Source organism: Pseudonaja textilis, chromosome 13, assembly GCF_049901715.1.
Source record: "Pseudonaja textilis isolate UNSWEBS1 chromosome 13, rPseTex1.2, whole genome shotgun sequence".
Taxonomy (NCBI): Eukaryota; Metazoa; Chordata; class Lepidosauria; order Squamata; family Elapidae; genus Pseudonaja; species Pseudonaja textilis.
Window position 1 is genome coordinate 11,123,173 of NC_142002.1, and position 27,242 is coordinate 11,150,414.

The 27,242-nt window shown below is 44.3% G+C and overlaps 1 protein-coding gene across 1 annotated transcript; it reads right to left on the reverse strand.

Annotated features, from left to right (window-relative positions):
- Positions 1-1,980: 1,980 nt before the first annotated feature.
- Positions 1,981-26,977, reverse strand: BCL2A1 (BCL2 related protein A1). Its single transcript, XM_087941379.1, has 3 exons — positions 26,719-26,977; positions 6,306-6,732; positions 1,981-2,303 (listed from the first exon to the last, which is right to left on the reverse strand). The coding sequence occupies exons 2-3, from the start codon at positions 6,714-6,716 to the stop codon at positions 2,193-2,195; spliced, it is 522 nt and encodes a 173-aa protein (XP_087797505.1). The 5' UTR covers positions 6,717-6,732; positions 26,719-26,977; the 3' UTR covers positions 1,981-2,192.
- Positions 26,978-27,242: the final 265 nt, after the last annotated feature.

The following is a 27,242-nucleotide window of genomic DNA, read 5'->3' on the forward strand; positions in this document are numbered from 1 at the left end:
TTTAGTGTATTGTGTGCACCCATCCTTTGTGGGTTGTAAGTCATAGTTTATGATAGGGTGGTCCACTTTTTCACAGCTGGAGGTTATATATAAGATTTTGGGGTGGGGGGTGGGGTAGGGACTGGTAGGTAAAATAATTGTGCAAAAAAAATGTTGGAGAAGGAGGTGCATACTATTTTCCCCCAAAACATTCCATTTTCCCTCCAGAACAGGGTGATCCAGTTGCTCAGGGATCAGGCTGTTCCCATCTGAAACATGGCAAGCAATTTGCTATTCAGGGAGATTTACTTTAGATTTTCAGGAACGGCCAGAATGCCCTGTTTAGAGAAAAATACAGAATGTTCCATGTGTGTAGAATGAAGCGGATCAAAAGAGGCTCCTGGACTATGGAAATGAGTTTTGCTCAACCCTAGCTTCTAGTTTTATAAAACCAGTTCCATTGTATTCTGCATCCCTATTTACTGAACAAATTATCGCTGTGTTATGATTTAATCTCCTAATTCAAGATTATGTATTCAGTTAGCCATAATTAAGCAAGCAATAGCCTAGCATATGTAGGCTATGTTTAATAGCAGGGTTGGCTACCATTAGCGAGTATAATGCCTATAGTCCACATGGTGAAGATTGAAGGAGCTGTGGTTGAATGCAGCTGGCTCTAAGCAACACACTTAAGTTGTAATATTGGTTTGCTGGTACTTTGTCATGTCCTGTGAGTCAAGCCATTGTGCTTTATGGCTTATTTTGTGGCTAAACAAATAATGATTTACCGTGTCAGGTGTAATGGTATGTGAGAAAGACCTTGAGAGTCAGTGAAGAAATGCTTCCTAGGGAATAATCAGAAAAGGAAGAGCTTATCCCTCAGCTGCATAACGGGTAGAGAAAAAAGCTAAAAAGGACCTTCCCTAGCTTCTCAGACTGTATAGGAGATGGTGGGAGATATGTACTTTCAGACTTGTCATATTGATGTCAGTCTTTTAAGGTAGACTAGACAGAAAACACAACCAGGTGAGCTAATTCTACTTCATTGTAAGTAGGCTACATGAACAGAATCTTGCAGATGTGAAAGTACAAATCTCCTCTTATCTGTCCTTTCCCTAAACAGCATTTCTTCACCTATCTCTCAAGGCCTTTCTCACATACCAGCACATTAGGTGAACTCAGAATACAGAATAATAAGAGTTGGAAGAAATCTTGGAGGTCTTCTAGTCCCATCCCCTACTCAAGCAGGAGATCCTAGACCAAGGGGGTCAAACTCATGGCCCGCAGCCCAGATGCATCACGTGCTGCCCCCTCCCAGTTTAGCAAAGGGGGAAAAGTGCCAATATGTCATGTGATGATGCAGTGACGATGTAAGTTTGACGCCCCTGCCTTAGACCATTTCAGACAAGTGGCTGTGCAGTCTCTTCTTGAAAGCCTTCAGCAATTAAACACCCACAATTTCTGAAGGTGAGCCATTCCACTGGCTAATTGTTCTCACTGTTAGGAAGTTTTTCCTTAGTCTTAGCTTGATTCTGCCCTTGATTAGTTTCCATCCATTGCTTCTTGTCCTGCCTTCAGGTGCTTTGGGGAATAGTTTGACTCCCTCTTCTTTAGGGCAGCCCCTCAGGTATTGGAACACTGCTATCATGTCAACCTTAATCGTTCTTTTCTCTAGACTAGCCATAGCCATTTCCTGCAACCGTTTTTTGTATGTTTTTAGCCTCCAGGTCCTAAAAAATCTAAGTTGCTCTTCTCTACTCAAGCCACATGTGATTATTTTCTTCTCCAGACTGTTTCTGGGACTGAGTTTGGCTGAGATTTCCTACCCAAGGGGTCTGTCACAAAGCAGTGAGCCAGTTTGCAGGAAAGAAGGACCTTTCTCTGGGTACTTTTGTGTAACACACTGACTTAGCACTGCACTGTGCAGCTTGTGGTTCCCCACCATTCTCAGGAATTTTGAGCAACACCCTTGAACGAGATAGAAATCATTTCTATGCTGAGTAGCTGAACCATTTGTTTAGTAATATCTGCAAGCATTTCCACAAAAGAAATATATATAAAGAAATATATATATCTCATAAATAACATATAAATAAAAGTTTGAAATATAGTATTCTTCCCTCTTGAGGTGGTGTTCTCAGTCTTCTACTAAGAGGGAAATGTTTCTGGAAGTCATCCCAGGGTAGCATCCTCAAGAAAAGCTTTGACCAGGTTTATGAGTGATATTGATTGAAGATTGAAAAAACAGCCAAGATCTTTGTCTTCAGAGTAGATAAGGATACCCAGGAGTTTCTATCCTCAAATTTTGTTATAAAGCCATTGTCCTGCAAGCAAAGAGAAGAAGATCATGAGAACCACTCTGGTCTAATGGTTAAGGTACCTAGCCAGAAACCAGGAGGCAGTAAATTCTAAAGGTAAAGGTTCCCCTCGCACATACATGCTAGTCATTTCTGGCTCTAGGGTGAAGTGCTCATCTCTGTTACAAAGCCGAAGAGCCAGCGCTGTCCGAAGACGTCTCCGTGGTCATGTGGCTGGCATGAGTAAACGCCAAAGGCACACAGAACGGTGTTCCCTTCCCACCAAAGTGGTCCCTATTTTTCTACTTGCATTTTTAACATGCTTTCTAACTGCTAGGTTGGCAGAAGCTGGGACAAGTAACAGGAGCTCACTGTTACACAGTGCTAAGGATTCAAACCACCAAACTGCCGACCTTTCTGATCAACAAGCTCAAGCATCTTAGCCACCAAGCCATCGTGTCCCTTATTTTTATTTAATTTTACTTATAAATTCTAGTCGGGCATAAAAACCAACTGGGTGACTTTGAGCCAGTCCCTTTCTCTCAGCCCAACCCACCTCACAGGGTTGTTGTGGGGAAAAGAGGAAGAAGAAGGAGTACAAGTAGTCCTCAACAATAGTTCATTTAGTGACCGTGCAAAGTTAACAACGGCACTGAAAAATGTGACTTCGGACCATTTTTCACAGTTGAGACCTTTGCAGCATCCACTTGATCATGGAATCCAGATTCAGATGCTTGGCAACTGCTTCATAATTATGACCTTCCCTGTGTCCCAGGGTCATGTGATCCGCTTTTGTGACCTTCTGATTAGCAAAGTCAATATGGGGAAACCAGATTCACTTAACAACCAGGTTACTAACTTATCCACTGCAGTGATTCACTTAGCAACTGTGGTAAGAGTGGTCGTAAAATGGGGCAAAACTCATTTAACAAATGTCTCCTCAACAGAAATTTTGGCTCAATTTTGATAGTAAGTTGAGGACTACCTGTATTAGGCATGCTCATCACCTTGAGTTAGTTATAAAAGATAATAAAGGTAGGATGAAAATAAATAAATAAATAAAAATACATTACACGCAACTTGCAGTGAATAAAATCACTCCCTGGGGGGAAAAATGTCTGATTATCCTGGGTGCACTCAAAGTATTGGATATGTTCACTGCCTTGAGTTATTTGTACAAAAAATAAAGGTGAGATATAAATAGTGGCACAGTTGTTGAGATCTTAAGTGGAGTTCATAGTGCATAAAACCATGCTTGGCCTTCACCTACTGTTTGGGTGAACCCAGGTGTTTTGGCTTGCAAATCACACAACATTTGGATCTCCTTGCTAAGTGTCATGTCATGAGCTATGGTGCTGGGGCCAAGCTTCCTGTGAAAATAATAACTTTAAAATTTTCAAATTAGCTGTAAAAAATGAGCCTCATCAGATGAGATCTCTTCTCACAAGGGTTCAAGCCACTGTTTGTTACATGTTAATGCATGCCTTTTCATTTTTTACAAAATTGCAGTGTTATTTTGATTTTGGAGATTTCTTGCTGCCATCTGGTGGATTTGGAGGTATAACACTGCCCTCAAGAGTGAACGGAAATGTTTGAACGTGTAAAAAAAAACCCACCAAGCTTGCAATTGTTAAAAAACCATACATGCATTATATATATATCTTCTTGCTGGAGTAGATAGAGAGATAGAGATAGAGATGATATAGATAAAGATAAATAAATATATTTATAGAGATAGAGATATAGAGATGGATATATATTTACTCCAGCAAGAAGAATCTGAAAGAGCCACAGAAATTGCTGGCAGAATCAGAAAACAGGCAACTGCCTAAGTTCATAAAACATAGAATAACAAGAGTTGGAAGGGACCTTGGAAGTCTTCTAGTCCAATCCTCTGCTTGAACAAAAGACCCTATACCATTTCAAACAAGTGGCTGTCCAATCCCTCCAGTGATGAAGCATCCACAACTTCTGGAGAGAGAAAGAGCCATTTCACTGATTGATCATTCTCCCTAAGGAAGAAAATTTCTCCTTAGTTCTAAGTTGCTTCTCTCTTTGATTAGTTTCCACCCATTGTCTCTTGCCTTGCCCTCAGGTGCTTTGGAGAATAGCTTGACACCCTCTTCTCTGGGGCAGTCCCTCAAATATTGGAACACTGCTATCAAGTCTCTCCTAGTCCTTCTTTCATAGACATAACCAATTCCTATAATTGTCTTAGCCTCCAGCTCCCTAATCATTTTTGTTGCTGTTCTCTGCACTGAGTCTCAACATCTTTTTTTATATCATGGTGACCAGAAGTGAATACAATATTCCAAGTGTGGTCTTACTTTGTAAGGTCTTACTTACCATACTAGAACGTCACTGAACATATAGCGTTGGCTTTTTTTGGCATACTGTTCACACAATACTCTGTCCAGATCAACTAAAAACCCAGCTGATGTGACATTGCACATTAAATTTTGTTAAGTACTGAATGTGGTTAAGTCTTATTTGGACCTTAATAGTATAACATAAGGCCAGTTCTTTTGGTTATTAGTTTGGCTCAGTATATTGCCTGAAGCCAAGCTGACCACAATAAATGAGGTGCAATGTATTGCAGTCTGGCTCAAATAATTTGGGAGAAATATGCCCTCAGTTGCCATTTCTAATTTTGTAGAAATGGAATGGAAACTCCAGTGGAAAAACACAGTATGCTTTAGATGTAAATGTGGCTCTCAGAAACACCCACCAAGAAATCTCCCTGCAGATCAAGATTAATAGGGGAACAGTCATATACAGGAATAGAGAATTGTTAAAATTCCCCGAAAGGAAGATTAGGGGTTTTCCCCAAACATCAAAGGGAAAAAGCCACCTTAGATTTGCAAAGAATACAGAAAGGAGCCCTTTTTCTGTTTGATTTAGCCTTGGGGAATTCTGATTTCTTAAATGCAGGATCATTTTTCTTTTCCTTGAGTACAGTGTGTGTCCTTGAAATAATGGGGGAGGAGTCCTTTTCTGAAAGATCCCAGCAAGGCTGCAGTTAATTGAGAATCAATATTTTCAAGATTACATTGTAGGTTGCCAATATCATACTTGTTGCCACGTTTCATAGGAACACAAACAAACCAGGCATTTTGCAAGTTCCTGTTCCCCTAAAGAAAGGGAATATGCTACTGCCCTCTTTCTTCTGCTATGGAAAGTTGCTTTTGCTGTGTTTCAAGGCAAATAATTAGCAAACATAAAAACTCAAAGCAGGCAGGCCAGAGTTTGATTTAATATATAACTTGTTTCCTGTTAACTGCCTGGAAGACTGTATTAAAACTAAAAGAAATGAGGGATAGATATTGCAGATAGATAGTATTTTAATAAATGCCAATTTACCCATCCAAAAATAAAATTCCACTGAATTCCATAGTATTATTACCACACTATTGGATTTTTCTGATCTTTAGGAATAATCTTCCCCCAATTGCATAAAAATAAACTTTTTGAACTCTTTGAGATTGAAAGTTCTACTGGGTTATACTATTGAGTTGTACTTTATAAGACAACATTTACTAGAATATTCATTCAAATCCTCATCACTAATGTGAGTTTTCCATTTCAACATGCAAGTAGATTTACATATGTCTTTTATATTTATTCTGAGTTTATTTATGGATACAATATACAACACTACTGATGTAAGGTTTAAGCAAACAACCTTAGACGTTGAAAGCACAAAGATTTAGTATTGTTAAATCAATAAAAGATGTGTTGCATTATTGTGAGCTGTTAAATTAATATCCAGTTCTGTGAGCTTTTGGTCTTGTGTTTTGCATGAACAATTAGTGAAGCTAAAAGGCAAACACTGAAGGCAAAAGAAGAGGACAGCAGAGGATGAGATGTTAGATAATGTTATTGATGCAATAAGTTTGAGCTTGGGCAGATTCAGAGAGACAGCAGAGGATGGGGAGGGGGGCTTGGCTGGCATGTTGTGGCCCATGGAGTCACAAAGAGTCAGACACAACTTAGTGACTGAACAACAAAAAGACAAACTCAAGAACTTACCCATCCTCCATTCTCACTGATCCACTTTCCTTTGGTGCTCACAATATAGTCTGTGATGAAATAGGAGATCTGTTTCAAGTTTTCTTTTGCCAAAGGTCCTTGGAGTTTTTTGGCCAGGATTCCACCGAATAGGAATATCGTCAGAATGCGTCCCCAGTTAATTTTCCCATCCGCAAATTCATTTTCCATCACTTGATGGAAAATGTTGCCAGCTTCTTCTATGGAATGAATCCCCAGTGAGTCCACGTAAGGCCTCAGGTTGCCTTCAACTTCTTTCTGAGCAGAAGATCCGGCTTTACGAAGGACTTCAGCCACTTTGTTTGGGGCCGCTGCCAGCTGAGCCTCTTGACAAATGTATTTCAGGTAATCTTGCACCAAGGTGTTCACATAAAGGAAATTGTAGCTTTCCATTTGAAGAAAAATAACTCTGCAGGGAACAAGAAAAGAAGGACTCGATTCTCAGCAGGGCTTTCAAGAATGTGCCGTCTGTCGCTGGCTAATTCATGAAACTTCAACTTTTTCCATCTGAGGGTGGAATTTTCCTTTTTTCAAAGCTTTGTCAATAACCATCATTGTGCATGTAAAACATCCCTATGTAAATCAACATGGCACATGTGATTAGGAAGTGAAACTTTTGTGATCTGAGGGAGGGAAAAATACAGCAGCTATGCAGCTGAGCCTTCTAACATGGTTCTCAAAATGCAATTAGAGGAAGTGTTGAAAACCCTACTATAGCAAATAAAATATAAAATAAAGCCTGGCTTAAGGTTACCAAATCTAGGAGGCTTATACTGATACAATACCGTGTGTTGGATAATATTTCAGCATTTCACTAACATACTTGGAACATGCAAACCCTCACTGTTGGGTTTTTTGCTTCTTGTTATGTCAAGATTTTAGCGTCAGGACTTCTTTGATCTTTTTAGATGTCATTTAGTTTCTATGAGATATGGATTTTTTTCTATGCCAAGCATAGCTGAGAACATATGTGACTCTTGTAAGTATTGCTATTAATCGTACATATCCATGTGATAGTTATTTAAGAATGGAAAATGGGTAGTTCTCCCAAATCAAGGAATATCAACTCAGACAGTCAAACAATAAACAACAGCCTAATCCAGGAAACATCAAGAATTCTCCAATCAACACTGGCAGGGCAAGCCATGAGTATATAAACAGAGAGCATACTTCTTCTAGCACTGATGATAGTACCTAGTTGGGTAATGAAATGTCTGCAAGATATCTAAAGATCATCATTCTAGAACAGTGGTTGCCAACCAGTGGGCCGGGGACCACTGGTGGTCCGTGAGAAAATTTTGGTGGTCTGCAGAGAAATGTCACCCCCACAGAGACTCATTTCTGGCAGAGTTGGGGGGAGAGAAAGAAAGTTTTCTGCTGCTTTCCTTGCATGAAGCCAAAAGTCAGTCTGTCAGTCTGTCAGTCTCTCTCTCTCCCCATGAGAATGGAGCTGGAGACGGTATTCTGTGATCTCAAAGAATGATCGATTGGTAGGAAAACAGGGTGGTGAATTTTCCTGCAGATTGTTTTTGGATTTTCCCAGGGTCTCTGCTGCTTTCTGCAGAGACCCTGGGAAAACGCCAGCAAGCCACCATCAATCAAAATTCATATTAGTGGTCCGCAGGATTTAAAATTATGTGTTTGGTGGTCCCTGACGACTAAAAGGTTGGCAACCCCTGTTCTAGAATATCAGTAGCCCTATTTCTAATCCCCTTTTTACTTTCTTCTTTATAGGGAGAGTTAGAGAGCTCTCACCCAAGGCTGGGATAACTTTGTTGAAGGCCTTTAAAAATTTGTGGAAAGGCTGCCAGTTTCCCTGCCTGGCTTGCAGCTCTCTGGAACAAAGTTGGGCTAAGCCCCAGAAATAATGCACCTCCGTTTTTTGTGAAAAAGGAATAAATGTGCACGTATATAAAGGATTGCCCCTTTAAAAACCTTTCCAGCATCTTTAACTTTTGCCCAAAAGGCAATGGAACTTTTTGTTCTTTCTCACTTTGACACGATCAAACCAAAACACCCTTTCTAGTACATATAATTTGATGATTTAATGCCACCGGGGAAGTCCTGGCTTGTCAGAGAGGTAATAGAATAAATTTATGACAATAGTTCTGTATTCATTAGATAAGTGGGTTGCATCCTGTGCTGGAAAAAAGCTGAAATAACAAGAAGTTGGAATTTCCCAATCTTCCCATTTCATAGCTGCTGTTCCCTTAGCAGTCCCATCCTCTGTTTGCTGAAACATCTACTGGAGACTTTGTGTCAATTGAATCAATAAGCTGTTGCTCCTGCTGAATTAAGACACACACACACACACACACCAGAAACCATTACAGAGGAACAAAGTCCAAGAACCATGTTCAGAGACGGTTATGACGTTACCCAGATGGTGATGTCAGTAATGTAGGAGCTTGCAAGAGCCCTGGTGACGCAGTGGTTAGAATGCAGCATTGCAGACTGACTCTGCCCACAGCCAGGAGTTTGATTCTGACTGGCTCAAGGTTGACTCATCCTTCCAAGTGAGGATCCAGGTTGTTGGGGGCAAATAGGCTGACACTGTAAACCACTTAGAGATGGCTGTAAAAGCACTGTGAAGCGATATATAAGTCTAAGGGCTATTGCTAAGTGGGAAGGAAGGAGGGAAAATAGGAAGAGGAAGGAAGGAAGGAAGGAAGGAAGGAAGGAAGGAAGGAAGGAAGGAAGGAAGGAAGGAAGGAAGGAAGGGAGGGAGGGAGGGACGTGGTGGTGCAGTGGTTAGAATGCAGTACTGCAGAATAAACCCACCGACTACCAGCAGCTCGATTCTGAACGGCTTAAGGTTGACTCAGCCTTCCATCCTTCCAAGGTCAGTAAAATGAGGACCCAGGTTGTTGGGGGCAAGAGGCTGACTCTGTAAACCACTTAGAGAGGGCTGTGAAGCATGGTGAAGTGCTACATACATCTAAGTCCTATTGCTAAATGTGAAGGGAAGGGAGGGAGGGAGGGAGGGAAGGAGGAAGGAAGGAAGGAAGGAAGGAAGGAAGGAAGGAAGGAAGGAAGGAAGGAAGGAAGGAAAGAAAGAAAAAGAAAGAAAGAAAGAAAGAAAGAAAGAAAGAAAGAAAGAAAGAAAGAAAGAAAGAAAGAAAGAAAGAAAGAAAGAAAGAAAGAAAGAAGGAAGGAAGTAAGTTGAAGGAAGAGCCATGGTGGTGCAGTGGTTGGAATGTAGAACTACAGGATAACTCTGCCAACTACCAGCAGTTCGATTCTGAACAGCTCAAGGTCGACTCAGCCTTCCATTTTTCAGAGGTCGGTAAAATGAAGAGCCAGATTATTGGGGGCAAGATGCTGATTCTGTAAATTGCTTAGAGAGGGCTGTAAAGCACTATGGAACTATACATAAGTCTAAGTGCTATTGCTATTGCATCACAAACCTGGGGGTCATCGAGTAAATGCAAAATAATAAATATTCCTAATTAAAGAAGGGACCCTAAAGGACCATTAAGCTCAGAGCTTAGACTTATTAACTGCCTTTCCAGTTATGCTCATACCTTCAAGTTTAGTCACCTACCCTTAAGGTTTACAAAGTGCAATCAGCCATTACACCGAGGTGTAATATTTATTATTTGTTTGTTTGTTTGTTTGTCAAACATGTACAAGATAACAAGTATAGGCAAGAACATAAACAGGAACAAAGGAAGTAAATACAGATAAATGGGGACAATAAAACAGGGACGGTAGGCACGCTGATGAGCTTATGCATGCCCCCTTTAAGGACCTCTTAGGAACTGGGTGAGGTCTATGGTAAACAGTCTGAGGTTGAAGTTGTGAGGGTTTGAGGCTGTAAATATTATGGTGCTGCTTTGTTTGTTTGTTTTGTTTTGTTTTTGGGGTTGGGACATAATCATTACTGTCTTGTTATAGAACATTGTACATTTTCAGCCATTGTGGGTATGGCACTGTTTACAGCTTAAATAAAGTTGTGCTTTAGTCTACAAACCACAATTAAGCAAAACCAGGTTATTGAATATTGCATTTGTGATTGAGATAAGTTTTGGTTCAGGCATACTTTTACCATAATAATAATGGTATTGGAGGGAAGCATCTGTAATTACTAGCATATGTGCCTGGTTCATCTGCCTGACTTTGCAAGATCTAGGCTGTTCTTGCATTTGCAGAATATACAGTATATCTGATAGATATTTCAAGCAAATAAGGATTTTGGCAGCTCTATTCTGGTTATGCTGCAGGAGACTGCCACCTAGCAGAAAATGATAAATTTTCAAGCCAGCGAGAGACACTGCCTCTAAGAGTAACAAATGTCATTTTTAAAAACAGGGTACGATGGGGTGATGAACCAAAACATAAGGAGAAGGGAAACACAGTTTTGCAAGGGAAGTACTAACACCACTCTATAAAGCCTTAGTAAGACCACACCTAGAGTACTGCATCCAGTTTTGTTCACCACATTATAAAAAAGATGCTAAAACTCTAGAAAAAGTACAGAGAAGAGCAACCAGGATGATTAGGGGACTGGAGGCTAAAACATACAATGAAAGATTGCAGGAACTGGGCTTGGCTAGTCTAGTGAAGAGAAGGACCAGGAGAGACATGATAGAGGTCTTCCAATATTTGAGGGGCTGCCACAGAGAGGAAGGGGTCAATCTATTCTCCAAGGCACCTGAAGGCCAGACAAGGAACAATGGATGGAAACTGAACAAGGAGAGATTCAACCTGGAAATAAGGAGAAACTTTCTGACAGTGAGAACAATCAACCAATGGAACAGAAGTTGCCCTTGAAAGTTGTGGAAACTTCATCACTTGAGACTTTCAAGAAAAGACTGGGGCTACCATTTGGTCCCAGCTGATCGGCTGGGTCTTCTTTTGTTGCCCTGCACAGGAGAACAGAGCTGAAAAGCAGGTTAGTGGGGTGGGGAGGGAATGGGATCTTACAATAACCTTCCCCTGCCACACGCACCAAGCCCACATAACTGGTAGTAAATTTTTTTGAATCCCACCACTGCAAGGAGGCCTATCTCCAGTGTCCCCTCCCCAGTCTCTTCAGTCAGTTTACATGAGAAATGAGGACTGAGAATCATCAGCTACCAAAATGGTTTAAGCTCAGTGGCCATGAAGATGAAGAAATGGTGGGTTCATTTTAATTTCATTGTTTCCATACAGATTAAACCTACCGTTTAAGGGGAATCAGGAACGAAGCATCCTATTAACTTCTGCATGTTGGAATGTAGAGACATATATTCTGGCAACGTTAATGGACTCTCCATTGCTAGCTCTGCTGGGTCTCGTGCACACAACATTTCACTTAATGATCCCATCTGGATTCCATTTTTTTTCCAATAAAAAGAAGAAACAATGATCATTTAAAGCAGACTCTGTACTGGGATTCTCATTTAACAGTCAAACAAACTAATAACAATTGGGTACACCAAGTCTCCTCCATTCAGACAAGCATTTCACAAAAATTTCTGGAGAGGTGAGATCAGCAAATGGAGAACAGAACAGGCTGAGTTCAGGCAAAGTGTCAAACCGTAGTTAAACCAACTACTGAATAAATGTTATGGTCTTTAACAGGGATGGGCTTCAAACATTTTAGCAAAGGGTTCTCTGCCCAGTTGCTGGGTGGGTGTGCCCATGGTGGGTGTGGCCTAGTTGGCCTCCTGCACCATGGTGGGGTGGGGCTGTTTTTGCCCTCCCCAAGATCTCGAGCCTCTGGGAAGGACAAAAACGGCCTCCCTGGGCTCCGTAAGCTCTCTGGAAGCCGGAAACGGGCCCATTTCTGGCCCATTGTTTGCCCTCCCTGAGCCTCCGTGTGCACCCTGCACTTACGTGCATCCAAAACGGGCCACATGGGGACTCCTGGGAGGGGGGAGGGGGTGGAGCCAGCCAGGAGTGGGATTTGGGGGTTCTCCAAACTGCACAGAATCTTAGCTAGGAGCTCTCCCGAACCCCTGCCAACCCCCAGCAGCCCAACCCTGGTCTTTAAACCTCTGTAGGGCACCAGATCAAGCTGCTTGTGGGACCATCAGGCCTAATAGGGAGGGTGTATTCTGGATCTCGTCCAGTGGTGGGGTTCAAATTTTTTTACTACTGGTTCTGTGGGCGTGGCTTGGTGGGCGTGGCAGGGGAAGGATAGTGTAAAATCTCCAGTCAGAGGTGGTATTTGCCGGTTCTCCGAACTACTCAAATTTTCTGCTACCAGTTCTCCAGAACTGGTCAGAACCTGCTGAATACCACCTCTGTTGCCCTGGGGCAGGAGATGAACTTGGTGGCCTAAACGTCCCCTTTCCATTCTATATTACGTTTTATTTTATTGCAACACCAATGGCTGATGTATTGTTCCTTTTCTGGAACAATATGCTTCCTTCTCTATTTCCCAATATTGTTAGCGATCAACATCATTCTACAGATGCCAATGCAATCAAAGGCACACTGACTCACCTTCCCGCAGACTTAAGCAAGATCAGGGCTTACAACTTGTACAACACCTTTAAGTGACTAGCCGGGGTGACTCTCTTTTTGCATTTTTGGGAGAGCAGGTGGATCTGCTGTTTCTCAATTCACTTTGAGCCATGCAACTGTCTTGTGGGCATCATGATTCTTCCAAAAGCTCAGGAAGTGGACAGAAACCAATTCTTTCTTCACTGCTGGATGCTTTGTTGTTATTTTTTTTTTTTCTTTTAAGGAAGAAGGATGAAATCCTATCTTTTGGGTTGTTGTTGTTTACAATGTCCTTTGTTGGAAGAAATATCCATCTGGTTCAGTTCCAAGCTGGGTGACAACTCTAAAAAGACCGGCATGTTAACGCTCAATAAATCCTTTTAAAGTTTTGGAAGTATGGCTCGAGAGTCATGATTTAAATGGGGGTAACTGCCAGAATCCTGACACTGAGAGAAAGACACTGGAAACATGGAGGCTGATTGGAAAGATGGTTTAATGATGAAGCAGAATGGGCGTTGGTCCTTACCTAATACGCCCTTTCTCGTTGAGCTGCGTAGAGCATCCAGAGTGGGAGGTGCTCCAGTCTTCGCTCTCACAGGCTGAGCTATAATTGAGGAACGCTCCTCCTCCTCCTCCACGTGACTCCTCCATAGCGTTCCCCAGTTTTACGAAGATGAGAAGACAGAATTGCATCCCCCCCATCTTAACGTTTGAACAACTCTCAACTATAAACTGCTTGAATCATTGGCCGAAACAGGATTCCCCACCAGATGGACAAATTAGGGTGGGGCTGGATGCTCTACGCAGCTCAACGAGAAAGGGCGTATCAGGTAAGGACCAACGCCCATTCTCCATAGAGCTGCTGCGAGCATCCAGAGTGGGACATACCTGTCCTACGGGAGGGACTCAATCTGGGCCGGAATCTCCTCTGGGTCTCTAACCACTTGTTGAAGGACTCGCCTGCCAAAGGACGCTTCTGCTGAAGCAAAGACATCAATTTTATAATGGTGGATAAAGGGAGATGGAGACGCCCATGTAGCTGCTCGGCAGATATCAATTATCGGAGCCTGGGTAGCCCAGGCTGCTGAGGTAGCCACACTCCTTGTAGAATGTGCGGTAATTCCACTAGGAACAGGAAGTGCCTGTGCTAAATAGGCCTTGGAGATTGTAGCTCCGATCCAACGGCCTACAGTAGACGGGGATACTCTGAAACCCAGCGTCTTTGGTTGAAATGACAGAACAATGACTCTGACTTCCTGAAAGGAAGAGTATGATGAATATATATACGAAGCGCCCGTCGGACATCAAGAGTGTGGCACTGCCTTTCCCTTTCTCGAGAAGGTCTGGGGCAAAAATTAGGCAAAATAAGTTCCAGTGACCTGTGGAAAGCAGAGTTGACCTTAGGTAAAAAGGAAGGATCTGGTCGTAAGACCACCCGATCCGCATGGAAAATGCAGAGATCCTTTCTAACGGATAGAGCTGCTATTTCAGATATCCGTCTTGCTGATGTGACAGCTACAAGGAACACCACTTTAAACATAAGGAATTGCAGAGACGCCTCCCTCAGGGGCTCAAAGGGAGGCTTGGTCAGAGCCGTGAGCACCTTATTAAGATCCCAAGTCGGGTATCTGTGGATCACAGGAGGGTGCAGATTGGTGGCACCTCTAAGAAATGCTCAGATATGTGGGTGGTGCGAGAGCGAGCCAGAAGAATTGCCAGAGACAACAGTTGATAGCGCTGCCACCTGCCTTCTCAAGGTATTGGGGGAGAGGCCCCTGTCCAGCCCATCCTGCAGAAAAGCCAAAATTTGTGCAATTGATGGGGAAAGTGGATTGATGAGCAACTTTTGGCACCATTTACAAAAACTGTTCCAGGTGGCATTGTAAATGCGGGTGGTCGAAGGCCGTCTTGCTGCCAGAATGGTACTGATGACCTGATTGGACAAGCCTTCCTTTTTTAGACGGTCCTGCTCAACCTCCAGACAGTTAGCTGAAGCCACTGCAGGTCTGGATGCTGAAGAGGACCCTGGGATAGAGAGATCCTGTCTGGTGGAATCCTCCAAGGAGGGGCCACTGACAGACTGCGAAGGTCCGCAAACCACGGTCTCCTGGGCCAGTACGGGTGACCAGGAGAACTTCCACCCTCTTGAGGATCAATTTCTGGATCACTTTGGGGATTAGCGGAAGGGGGGGAAGGCATGTAAGAGCCCTGTGGGCCATGGGCAACATAGGGCATCGTGATTCTCCACTTCCTGGGTGGGGTAGCGTGAGAAGAATCTGGGAGTCTGGGCGTTGAGTGGTGACGTTAACAGATCCAGCAGTGGATGACTGAAAATCGCTGAGGCTTCCCTGAACAGTGAGGGGTGCAGGCGCCATTCTGACTGGTCTAGGGTGGCCCTGCTCAACCACTCTGCCTGAACATTTGAGACCCCCGAGATATGGTCTGCCTTGATGGATAGGAGGTGGGACTCTGCCCAGCGACAGAGCCGCTCGGCCTCTTTCATGAGTTGGATGGAGTGAGTGCCCCCTTGACAGTTGATGTGAGCTTTGGTCGTAATGTTGTCCGTCAGGACCAGTACATGGCGCCCGCGTACCTGGGGGTGAAAGGTGCATAGAGCTAGGTATACTGCATGGAGCTCCAGCCAGTTGATACTGCAACGTTGCTCGAGTGCTGACCAAGTGCCCTGGGCTGAAAATGAATGGATGTGAGCCCCCCAACCGGATAGGCTGGTGTCTGTCGTGAGAACGACTCTTTGGGGCTCCTTGAAGAGATGACCCTTGTTAGTAGCAGGCCTGGTCCACCAGAGGAGCGAAGCGAGGACCTTTGGAGGAACCTTCACCACGGCTCTTGAGGTGCTTCTTCCGGAGCGTTGATAAGGTAGCAGGAACCATTGCAGAGACCTGGTATGAAGCCGAGCCCAGGGAATAATGGATATGCATGAGACCAGTTTGCCAAGCAACTTTGACAGACTCAGTAAGGATGCTTTCTTTGCGCGTCTAACCTCCCTGACGGAGTTCCGGATGCTGAGGAGCCTCTCAGGGGAAAGGAAGACCTTACCCTTAACTGAGTCAATAACTGTACCTAAGTGAGCTATCCGGGTGGAGGGTGAGAGTTGGCTCTTCTCCCAATTTACGAGAAGACCATGAGACTGAAGAACCGTGAGCGTGGTTCTAGTGTCCCTCTCAGATTGGGCTTTGGAGGGGGAGAGGATGAGGATGTCATCCAGGTAGCAGTGGATGCGGATGGGGAAATTCCTGAGGTGAGCCGCGAGGGCTGCCAGAACCTTGGTAAAGGTCCTCGGGGCAGAGGCTAGGCCAAAAGGAAGTGCCACGTACTGAAAATGCTGGCCATTGTAGCAAAATCGCAGAAACTGAAAAAACGAGGGATGAATAGGAATGTGGAGGTACGCTTCTGAAAGGTCAATGGAGGTAAGCCAATCTCCCTGCCTGGTGCCCTGAAGGATAGACTGAAGAGTGTGCATTTTGAACTTATGACGAACAATGTAACGGTTGAGACTCTTTAAATCTAGAATGGGTCTCCAGCTTCTGGAGTGCTTAGGAACCAGGAAAAGGTGGGAGTAAAACCCCTTTCCCCGCTGCGAAGATGGCGCAGGCTGAATGGCCCTGATCTCAGAAAGGTGTTTAATAGCGGCTTCTACAAGAGCACGCTTGGTGCGATCTCTGGAAAGGGGGGAAACCATAAAGCGCTCCGGAGGAGGGGACTGAAACTCAAGGGAGAGGCCGAATTTGACAGTGTTCCTAACCCAATTATCGGAAGTGGATGATTCCCATTGGTCAGCAAAAAATTTGAGGCGGCCGCCAATGGGATGGATAGTGGTGGAATTATCTGGGGCGCTGGGACGATTTACTTCCAGCGCCCCGGAAGGGTCTCCTGTAACTGGCCCCTCTCCTATTTCTGTCACCTGGGTCGCCCCGGTCCTGGTAAGCCGAGCGAAAGGACAGAGATCTCTGGAATCTAGGGGAGAAGGTTGATTGATATGGGGTGCGAAAGGAGCCCCTTCCAAAGGGCTGGGACACTCTGGACTCCTGCCTGAGAAAAAGAGAAGGGAGGAATTTCTTTTTATTCCTGCTTTCCAAGAGAAGTGGTTCCAGAGCCGGGCCAAATAATTTGCCTCCTGAAATGGGAGCAGAAGCCAATTTAGTTTTATTCTTGATGTCCGCTTGCCAGTGTCTAAGCCAGAGCAGACGGCGGGCTGTAACGTGTGACGAAATGGCCCGGGAGGAAAACTTCACAGAGTGAAAGGTGGCATAGGCTGCAAATTCTGCCGCAGCTGTAAGCTTGGCAATGTCGTGGTGGGCCCTGGTGTTAGAGAGGGGGACATGCTGCTTCAACTGGCAGAACCATCTGATGGAAGATCGAGTGAAAAAGGATGCGGCCGTGGCAGACCGAATGGCCCAGGCATCGGAGATGTGAGTTCGGCGTAGTGCCATCTTGGCCCATTTGTCCTCTGGTTTTAAGGCTTCCAGGGCGTCAGTTGGAGTAGAGGATGATGCTAATCTAACTATGGGTCATCCACTTCAGGCGTGTCCAACAGTGAAGAGAAATCCAAATCGAGATTAAAAAATCTCTTGTCCTGACTGGAGGGGGCGGGGGGGGGCGATGACGACAACTGTTTTGTAACCAAGTCGGTGAAGATGGGTGGAGTGGGAATAACCTCGGCCTCTACGACCGGCTGTTTGAAGATAGAGTCCTCTGGGTCTCCGGGTGTTGCTGAGGAAGAGCCAGAGGGTGACTGGGATATTAAGCCCGAAATATTCTTTGCCTTGAATAGCAAGGACTTGAACAGGTGGGGTTTGAATAGGCCTACGAAGGAGGGTTGATCCGGAGAAATCCCCTCGTCCTCAGACATCTCTCCCTCCATCGGATCCACCTCTGACAAGGGTTCAGAGTAGTGTAAGGACCCCCTATCCGATCCTTCCTCTTCCCCGAAGTATTGAAGACCCATATCCTCTTCCTCCTCCTCCGCTCCTTCTGGAAAAGGGATGTCTCCTTGAGAAAGTACCTGCCCAGGGTGATACTCCGATCCGGGAAGGGATCTGCCAGAAACAGATTCGACCTCGCGTGCCATCAACTGGGAACCTGGTCTGGACAACTGCTGGATACCCTCCGCAATTCCCTGGCGGATGGCCAGTTGCATCCACTCCTTGATACTGTCTGGAATGATGCTTGTGGAGGGTTCCTCTGGGTGCAGACCAGCAGTGGTAGGTGTGAATGTAGCCTCAGGTGCCCGAGCGGCTTGCGGGCTACGAGTGGGAGAACTGCATCTGGAAAGAGAAATCTGATCTGGCAGAATATGAGGTTGGGCGGAGGTGGAAGCGGTGGGAATATTAGAGGCTGAGGGTACAGAATGAGAGTCCTTTGAACGCCTATCAAATTCCTTCTCCAAGGCTTTGTGGCGCCTTAAGGTGTCCCTCTGAGAAGCCTTGGAGGACTCCTTGGCGGGCCTACGCAGATGGTGTGTCTTAGCCTTGGCCTTCAAGGAAGGTTCTCTGGGATTATCCTCTGCCATAACAAGGAAGTTGAACAATACAGAGAGCAGACACAAAGAGGCGGTTGGCACGCCTAGGAGTATGACCTACAACGAGGCCGGATTTCCTATAGTTGGACCGTGTCCCCCTTTTGGAAAAAATTTTGTCGAAAAAATATAATAACTGTTTTCTGGGTCTATTGCGAATATTAATTATATTTATGTTATTTTATTTTAATTTTATTTTAAATTATTATTATTATTATTTTAAATTTTGAAGGTGGGATCAAATGGGCTTGCCAAATCCTATGATTATAAAGACCAGAAACACAGATATACAAAAAAGAGTCAATGAGTCGAATGAACGCTGAGGCCACAAAAAAACACTGAGAAAAAATCAGACAAAAAAACCAAACAGGGCCTCCTGAGGCAGCCTCCCAACAAAATGGGAGGAACTACTAAGGCCTCAAACCTCGCCTCTGTAAAAAGCTGCGGGAAAAGCCAACAATACAGTATAAATAGGGTAGCAGGGCTAAGAGTCACAGTACCCAGTTATAAAGGCACTAGCAGGCCTTCCGGTCCGGCTCTGTGCCTTAAAAGTCACCACAGCTGAGGAAATAAGCAAAACAAAATGGCGGCCATCACAAGACACACCCAAAATGGCCACCGGCCATGAGACACGTCTAAAATGGCATCCAGAGACACACTCAAAATGGCAGTCGTCCACAAGGCACACCCAAAATGGCGTCCGGCTATGAGCCACACTCAAAATGGCGGCCGTCTACAAGGCACACCCAAAATGGCGTCTGGCCACGAGGCGTGCCCAAAATGGCGGCTGGGCCCGGCACGAACTACAGAGACGGAAGAAAAAACGCCACCTTGTAACAAGAAGCAGGAGGGGCGAAAGGGAGCAAGCTCACCTTGAAAAAAGCGTTCTTGGGGGGAAGGAACAACTTAAAGGGCTCTATAAATAGCACGAACAGTAAGCCGCTGCCTAAGAGCAGCCCGGCTTATAACGGCAGGCAGAGAGAGGAGGGGGGGGCGAAAGGCTGCTAAGCTCCCCTTTTATCCCCCCAAAGGGGCAAAAGAAGTCCCACTAGGCTAGATATCAGGCACACCAACTGCAAGGGACCAAAGGAGAGGAAGAAAAAGCAAGCCTGACTAATTTCTAGAAGGATCCTGGATCGGCCAAGGAAGAGTTGTAAATTGCTGCCTGTCTCTTACGAGGCTGAGCTAAAACTGGGGAACGCTACGGAGGAGTCATGTGGAGGAGGAGGAGCGTTCCTCAATTATAGCTCAGCCTGTGAGAGCGAAGACTGGAGCACCTCCCACTCTGGATGCTCGCAGCAGCTCTATGGAGAACCACCAAGCACGTGTGATTCTGGACAGCTGACCACATGCAGTTGAGAATGAGGGGTACTTATACCTTCTCTTGGGTTTTGCACTTGAACTTCCTGCTCCTGTGCAAGAACATGTATTCTATTGGCTGTTGTAGGGGTCATAGCTGGCTCTGTAGGTTGTCTGGGCTCTCAGGTTTGGTTGAAATTTGGACTCTGATGCAATGTCCTTAGGAGATTCTGCAATGGAGTGAGATCTGCTACTAGTGGGTTAATCCTATTATGTCCTAGAGCAGGTGTCTCCAACCTTGGCAACTTTAAGACTTGTGGATGTCAACTCCCAGAGTTCTTCAGCCAGCTAAACTGTCTGGGGAACTCTAGGAGTTGATGTCCACAAGTCTTAAAGTTGCCAAGGTCCTAGAGGTTCATGTCTTAATCCCATTGTCCTGGAGCTGAAGATCTTTTGTTTTGTAGATAGGATGGCCCAGTCATTCTTCCTGGGCAAAAAGTATCTGCTGGGGGCCGTTAAGAAAGGTGGGGGCTGTCTCTTTCTGTCTCCAAGAGTACATTTCTCCATTCCTCCCTTGAGGAAATATAATATTCTGCCTTTTTAATATTTCTCAAAATATTTCATTCTTCCAGGAGATTGGGGTCTTCCCTCATCTTTAGAGAAATGTCTTTTTCAAGCTTGGTATAGCAAACCATGGTGGACTTCCAAAATCTTCAGCAGAGATACCTGGGATTCAATTTATGAGCGCAACTGCTCATTCAAAAGGGGAACAAGAGAAGTTTAGGTGTGGTATGGGGAGGGGTGATGATGAGAGGGTCCATCAAATATGATCCAATGAACTGGGGTGATACAGTGCGAGTTTTCCATGCTCAGGAGTTTACTGGGAGGAATAGACTGCTGATGAATTGTTATTTCTTTGTAGGCCTGAGAGATCTACAAGCAGTCAAAGCCCATGAATTCTGGCCATGCTTTCAAGCAGAACTGGAAGAGCTGCATGACCAAAAGCCTTGCTCTCTAAAAATACCCATGGAGACCGCTTCTCCCAGGACCCATTTTATGCCACTTTCCAAAGAACTAGATGCCCTTGTGTTGTGGTTCACCAGCAACAGGTGCGGCCGGCCGAGGTCTCGGAGAGCGAAGGGCCTGCGTGGGATGCAGGGATGGGGCCAGGACCATCAGAGAGTGGAGTGTTGCCTTTGGGGCTTATGGAGGCTGGCAGCAGTGATGCAAAGGATCCCAAGGAGCCTGTGCCCAGTGCGCATGCGCGCAGGGCTGCTCAAAGGAAAGAGCAGCTGTAGCAGCATGGGCGACTTGGGAGTAAGGCTGCAAGGTGATGGCCCCTCCCTTAAGGGATAAAAGCCAGCCCTCAAAGGTGGGATTCTTTGCAGGAAGCAAAGAAGTTCTTGCACTTCAAGTCTTGTGGAAGTTCAGACTAATCTGATTTGGGTTTGGAGACTCTTTCTGTTTGAAATATTTCTTAGATAACACTACTAAGAAATATTTCAATCTAGTATTCTGGCAGCCTTGCACAACCTTAGCAAGGCTTGTTCTTATCTAGGACAATTAGTTTTAATAGAGTTTTTAATGTGAATGAATGGAATTCACAGAGAAGCATTAAAAGGTTTTGCTTTTATCTCTGTTTGGTTTTTGTTTGCTTGGAATGAGGCTTAGGTCAGAACACCTTGTGGGTTTCAGAGCTCTGTTGGACAGGCTTCGTTGTGCAACCATCTGTTTGATAGTCTTAACTGAGCTTCCAATAACAAACAGTCAGGTCTCAGGAAAGCTGGCCCATTGCCATCTACGAAATCAACAGCCTGCATGGGTGTGTGAGTGTGCATGAAGTCACTGTTGTGTGGCCATTCCAAGTGCAAATGACTAGATATAAGGGTATGTACTGAGATCGTATCTGAGATATAAGAGAACCCACCCAGAATGTAAAAGTATTCAGATTGCTAACCAGGTTGCTCTTGCAGGTGTGATGTAATAATAATTGTAGAAGATAACAAAACACAGACCTGTAAATAGAAATAGAATGACTGTGACAAAACCAAACCAAGGTAGCACTAATAGTAATAGGCACCCTGGGTCCAAACCCAAAACAACTGGAGCATCATTTGAATACCATCGGCATTGACAAATTCAACATCGGTCAATTGCAAAAGGCAGCTTTGCTTGGAAGAGTTTACATCCTGCAATAATATCTGTAACACCATTGTTGGGAAAAAAAATCCGGTCCGGTTCCAATCTGGAGGGAAAGCGTTGGAAATAAAATGGAGGCCGACAGGCTACAAGGAAAGGTTTCTTTGGATTCCAGAAACTTCATTGAGAGAAGCCATGTTTCTGGGGTGGCTGACCCCTTGACTTAGGAAGGGATGGATTTTTATACGGTTTTATACGGAGATGCTCCTAGGGCAGGGGTCTCCAACCTTGGCAACTTTACAACTAGTGGACTTCAACACTGGAAGTTTTTAAAAAGATGTTGATAAACCTTTGTCTGAAGTGGTGTAGGGTTTCCTGGCTAAGCAGGGGGCTGGACTAGAAGACCTCCAAGGTCTCTTCCAACTCTGATATTCTATATTTCTATTTCTAACTCCCAGAATTCCTCAGCCAGCATATTGAACAGGAGGTTGGACTGGACAACTTACAAGGTCCCTTCCAACTCCGTTATTCTTATTCCAAGGGCCTTCAAACTTGGCAAGTTTAAGACTTGTAGACTTCGGCTCCCAAAATACCTGAGCTGGCATGACTGGAGGAGGAATTCTGGGAGTTGAAGTCCACAAGTCTTAAAGCTGTCAAGTTCGAAGCCCCCTGTTCTATTCTATTCAAACATCTGAAAAGGGTTTCTGGAGAAGAAGCATTCCCCTTTCCTTTTGTGAAGAGAGGAGGAGGAGAATAAAGAGGATGAGCTCACGCTGACATCATAAAGCTCTTGCTGACATCAACCCCCCCCCCCTGCTGCTTAAAAGGACATTAGTTCACAAGGCAGCCACAAGAAAGCAAAGAACGTGAAGCTGTCGTGAGGGTAGAAAGATGAAGAGGGAGAAGAGGCGAGGTTATAAGAGGGGGCGTTCTAAAGATTTGATGTCCTCAGATGCCTGACAAACACTTTCTGCCGTCAGCTGTACCATTTGCTCTTAAGGTTTATTTCCCCACCAGGCCCCCCTCACATTTCTTCGGCAAGTGTGATGTTAAGGATCAACAAGGCCATCTCCATCCATCTAAGTCCTCTCCTCTATGTTCCCTGTATGTTTACCTACGAAGTCCTGCCTGCCATGTCTTGTGAATGGTTGATGTGAGAAAGGTGAGTTTTCTCCTATGGAGATCATCAGCAGATCATCGGTAGAGGAGAAGACAGGTTAAGCTCAGGGAGTGGTCTGCTAGCTCGGGGCCTCACATGTCTCAGTCGTTACGGATTGTGAAGCAGAGTCAAAGGTTTCATCAAGAACGTTTGTAGCTCAGGGTTGATCTGAGGGCACCTTGGTGCTCTCTGAGCTTGCTTGTTTTCTTGTGGACGTTTCGTTACCCAATCTAGGTAACATCATTAGTGCTAGTTGCCAGAGTTGAGCTGCCGGGGGTTTGTGGGGGTTCAGGAGAACCCCTAGCTAAGATTCTGTGCAATTTGGAGAACCCCCAAATCCCACTCCTGGCTGGCCCTGCCCACCCTGCCCCACCCCTCTCAGGCGTCCCCATGCAGCCCGTTTTGGAGGCAGGTAAGTGCAGGGCGTGTGTGGAGGCTCGGGGGGGGAGGGGGCAAGAAAACAGGCCTCCTGGAAGTTTGGGAAGTCTGGAAACGGGCCAGTTTCCAGCTTCCAGAGAGCCTCCGGAGCCCAGGGAGGCTGTTTTCGCCCTCCTGGAGCCTCTGGAGCCAGGGAAGGGCAAAAACACCTCCTCTGCCGTGATGCAGGAGGTCGACTAGGCCACGCCCACCCAGCAACTGGGCACAGAACCCCTTGCTAAAAATTTTTGAAGCCCATCCCTGCTAGTTTGGGTAACGAAACCTCTGTCAGAAAACAAGCAAGCTCAGAGAGCACCAAGCACCCCTCAAGAGTTAAAGGTTTAACATGTCATGTGAACTTAGCCAATGATGGTTTGTTTAAGAAATTATGCTTAAATCAACCCCTACCTCAACGTGCTACGACAATGCTCAAAGGTCAAATAAGGCAGTCTAAGATAGATCTCTAAATATCCATGAAAGTATGGAATATGCTTAGAATGATTTAGAGTTTCTAGTAATTGAATATCTGGATATCCTGCAGTCTGTATATCCTATAATTTAAGAAAATGGCAGAGTTGTAGCTTTCCTCTATATCCTATTGGTTAAGTATGGCAAGCAGCAAAAAGTATTAGTATTTGCAGATGTTAATTTATAGATTAAGTTTCAGATTTAAACATATATTTCAAACAAGCATTTGTGACCAGGTAATCTAGATGTTTAATAAATGAGGTGACTTAAATTTTTAAGTAACTGAATATGTGGATCCTGGTCTGAATATCCTATTATTTGAAAAAATGGCAAAGTTGTGGATTTCCTTCTTCTATAAATTATTGATTATGTATGGCAAATAGCAAAAAAAGTTGCAGGTGTTAATTTATAGTTTTAGTTTCAGGTTTAAACAAATCAAAGAAAACTTTGTGACATAGGTATTTACTAACTTAGGTGACTTAAAAAGCTTGCTCTCTGTCTCTCTCTGTATCTCTCTTTTAAACTCCAAAACTGTACATGACTTGGATAATTCTGCCAAAAGAAGAAATGTTTTTGGTTTTCTGACAGCAACCGAACTAAGTTTATCCCCATTAAACAGCAATACATTTTCTCATCCTTGATCTTGTGTTGCCTGATTTTGGCATGGTGAAAATATTGTGACGCTGAAAGAAGTTAAAGCGTATTTAATTTAGGAGGAAAAAAAAATCTCCAACCAATTTCAGGATGTAATACGAGAGTTGCTTGACAACGAGATCGGCAGCATATAAATTTAATAAATAATACATATACACAATGCACAGTATACCCCGCTTTAAAAGGCAAGCCTGCTTCTTGCTAATGCAGGCAGGTGAACCAACCTTCTGAAACCACGTGAAAATCTTATGCAATAACTATTACTAATGTATGCAGAGAGAGACCAGGCTGATAAAATTGCATATATAGGGCAATTTTTCAAAGCGATGCTGTAAAAATCCTGTCTCTTCTGCACTGTTTATGTTTGATGACTTCTACAAAACTCAGCAGTGATGAAAGACCTGAGCCTCAAATTAGCATAGGAAAAAGCATTACATAAAGCCAGTCAGCTTGGCCTTCTCTGCTTGAGAATTTCTCTTCAAAATCTCAACCACTGAAAACTTGAGGAACCCTACTGATTTTTTTCCCCTACAGGTAGTCCTGATTTAGTGACTCTTCACACTTATGAAGGCAATGAAAAAAGTAACTTTGCGACCAATTTTTGCACTAACCACCTTTGCAGGTCTATAAAACAAAGGAAAGCTGAAATAAGACAACAAACACACTTGCGGTTTCTTTTCATTTAATGACCAAATGGCTGGTTTCAGTGGTGGTTACCAAACGAGGAAAGCAGGCAGTCCTCAACTTATGACCACAATTGAGCCCAGTATTTATGTTGCTAAGTGAGAAATTTTGTTAAGTGAGTTTTGCCCCGTTTGTGACATCTCTTGTTTTTGTTTAAAAAATCACTGTGGTTGTAAAATTAGTAAGACGGTCATTAAGTGAATCTGGCTGCCCCATTGTCAGAAGGTCGCAAAAGGGGAATCACAGGATAATGCAACCATCATAAATATGAGCCAGTTGTCAAGCATTTGAATATCAATCATGTGACCTTGGGATTCTGCAAGGGAGAGAAGTGTGGAAAACGGACATAAGTCACTTTTTTCAGTGCCCTTGTAACTTTGGCCACTAAATGAACTGTTGTAAATCAAGGACTACCTGTAATTGTAGGGAGAAATGCACATGGAACTGTGTCTAAAAACCCAGAGACCTCCAGCTCTCCTCCCTCAAGGGACCCGTGGTTGAAGCAGGTAAAACACCTCTGTGGAAAAAAAAAAGAGTGCCTTGTTTAGAAAGAGGTGGCCAACTATTAAACCACAATCATAAATAGTAATTTGCAAGGGATTACACCGTAATCCTGTACATCTCTATTCAGAAGTAGGCCGCATCAAATTCAAGGACTCTTTCGCCAGCAAGTTAAAAGACATTATGAACTGAATCCAATCCAAATGCTTAAAGACGAGTATCTCAAGGATTTGCAATTCTCTGGCAAGTACCATCATCAGCGAAGGCAGCTTCAATTGCTTGATCACTGAGGTTATATAAACGGCAGAAAACACCCATCAATATTCTGAAGTGCTTGGGTTGCCTTAATTGCACAGCTACCAGCCTGAGTTTAGAAAGTTTTGTTTGTTGATAAACAAGACATCTTAAAAACAACTTGGCAAGCAGAGTCTAACTTTGGCCAACTTTGTCTGCAAATGCATTTAAGCTCTTTGTTTGGGCTGTATTGGCTGTGTTGTGTGAACCAAGCCATTTGTGATTTGTAAACCGTGTGATGAATAGCTTTGTGCATTGTGGGGTTTGTCATTGTCATTGACTCGATAAATCATGGTTGGTTTAACCAGGGTGTGAGATGCCACTTGGAACTGCATCAGATCAAATGCATGAAGCAGATTGTGCTTCATGAAAGTCTACGCCTCGGAAACACTTTCTGGGCTTACAAGAAAGTGCAAGAATTCATACCTTAATTCAGTCACCCTCTCTTCTGTTCGAGTTCGGTTCCCAGCCAGAAGAGGCTTATTCGGTCTCATCCCAGATTCCTTCTTCCCGGCTGCAATGCTCAGTCAATTCCCAGACTGGGTAGGACTACAACTCTCATTTGTTTACACAAGCAGAATGCTGGCGGTACAGCCCAACCCAAACTTCTGGGCTACCTCGCAGGGTGGGTGTGCACCAGAGGTGGTATTCAGCAGGTTCTGACCAGTTCTGGAGAACCGGTTGTGGAAATTTCGAGTAGTTCAGAGAACTGGCAAATCCCACCTCTGACTGGAGATTTTACGGTATCCTTCTCCTGCCACACCCACCAAGCCACGCCCACAGAACTGGTAGTAAAAAAATTTGAATCCTACCACTGGTGTGCACAGACTTCCCACCCTTGCAACGTCTCTGAAGCATCCTTTTTCCTCCAGCAAGTTTGAAAGGGCATCTGATGCTTCCCGCCCTCCTCCCTCCAGAGGTTCGCCCTCACATCCTTCCAATCCCCATTTTGGAATTCGGTATCAATAGGGGAGAAAGAAGAAAGAAAGCGAGAGAGACAGAGAACAAGAGAAAGAGAGAGAGAAAGAGAAAGAATAAGACAGAAAGAAAGGAAGAAAGGAGGGAAGAATGAGAGAAAGAGAGAACAAGACAAAAAAGACGAGAAAGAACAAGAAAGAGAGAAAAAGAGAAAGAGAGAGGAGAAAGAACGAGAAAGAGAGAAAAAGAAAGAGTAAGAAAAAGAAGACAGAAAGAAAGGAAGAAAGGAGGGAAGAATGAGAGAAAGAAAGAGAGAGAGAGAACAAGAGAAAGAGAGAGGAGAAAGAATGAGAAAGAGAGAGAAAGAGAAAGAAGACAGAAAGAAAGGAAGAATGAGAGAAAGAAAGAGAGAACAAGA

Coding starts and splice junctions, on each gene's coding strand:
- BCL2A1 (XM_087941379.1), bottom strand. CDS start 6,716: ATGGAAAGCTACAATTTCCTTTATGTGAACACCTTGGTGCAAGATTAC. Junction 2,304..6,305: donor TCAGTGAGAATGGAGGATGG/GTAAGTTCTTGA, acceptor CTTTGCTTGCAG/GACAATGGCTTTATAACAAA.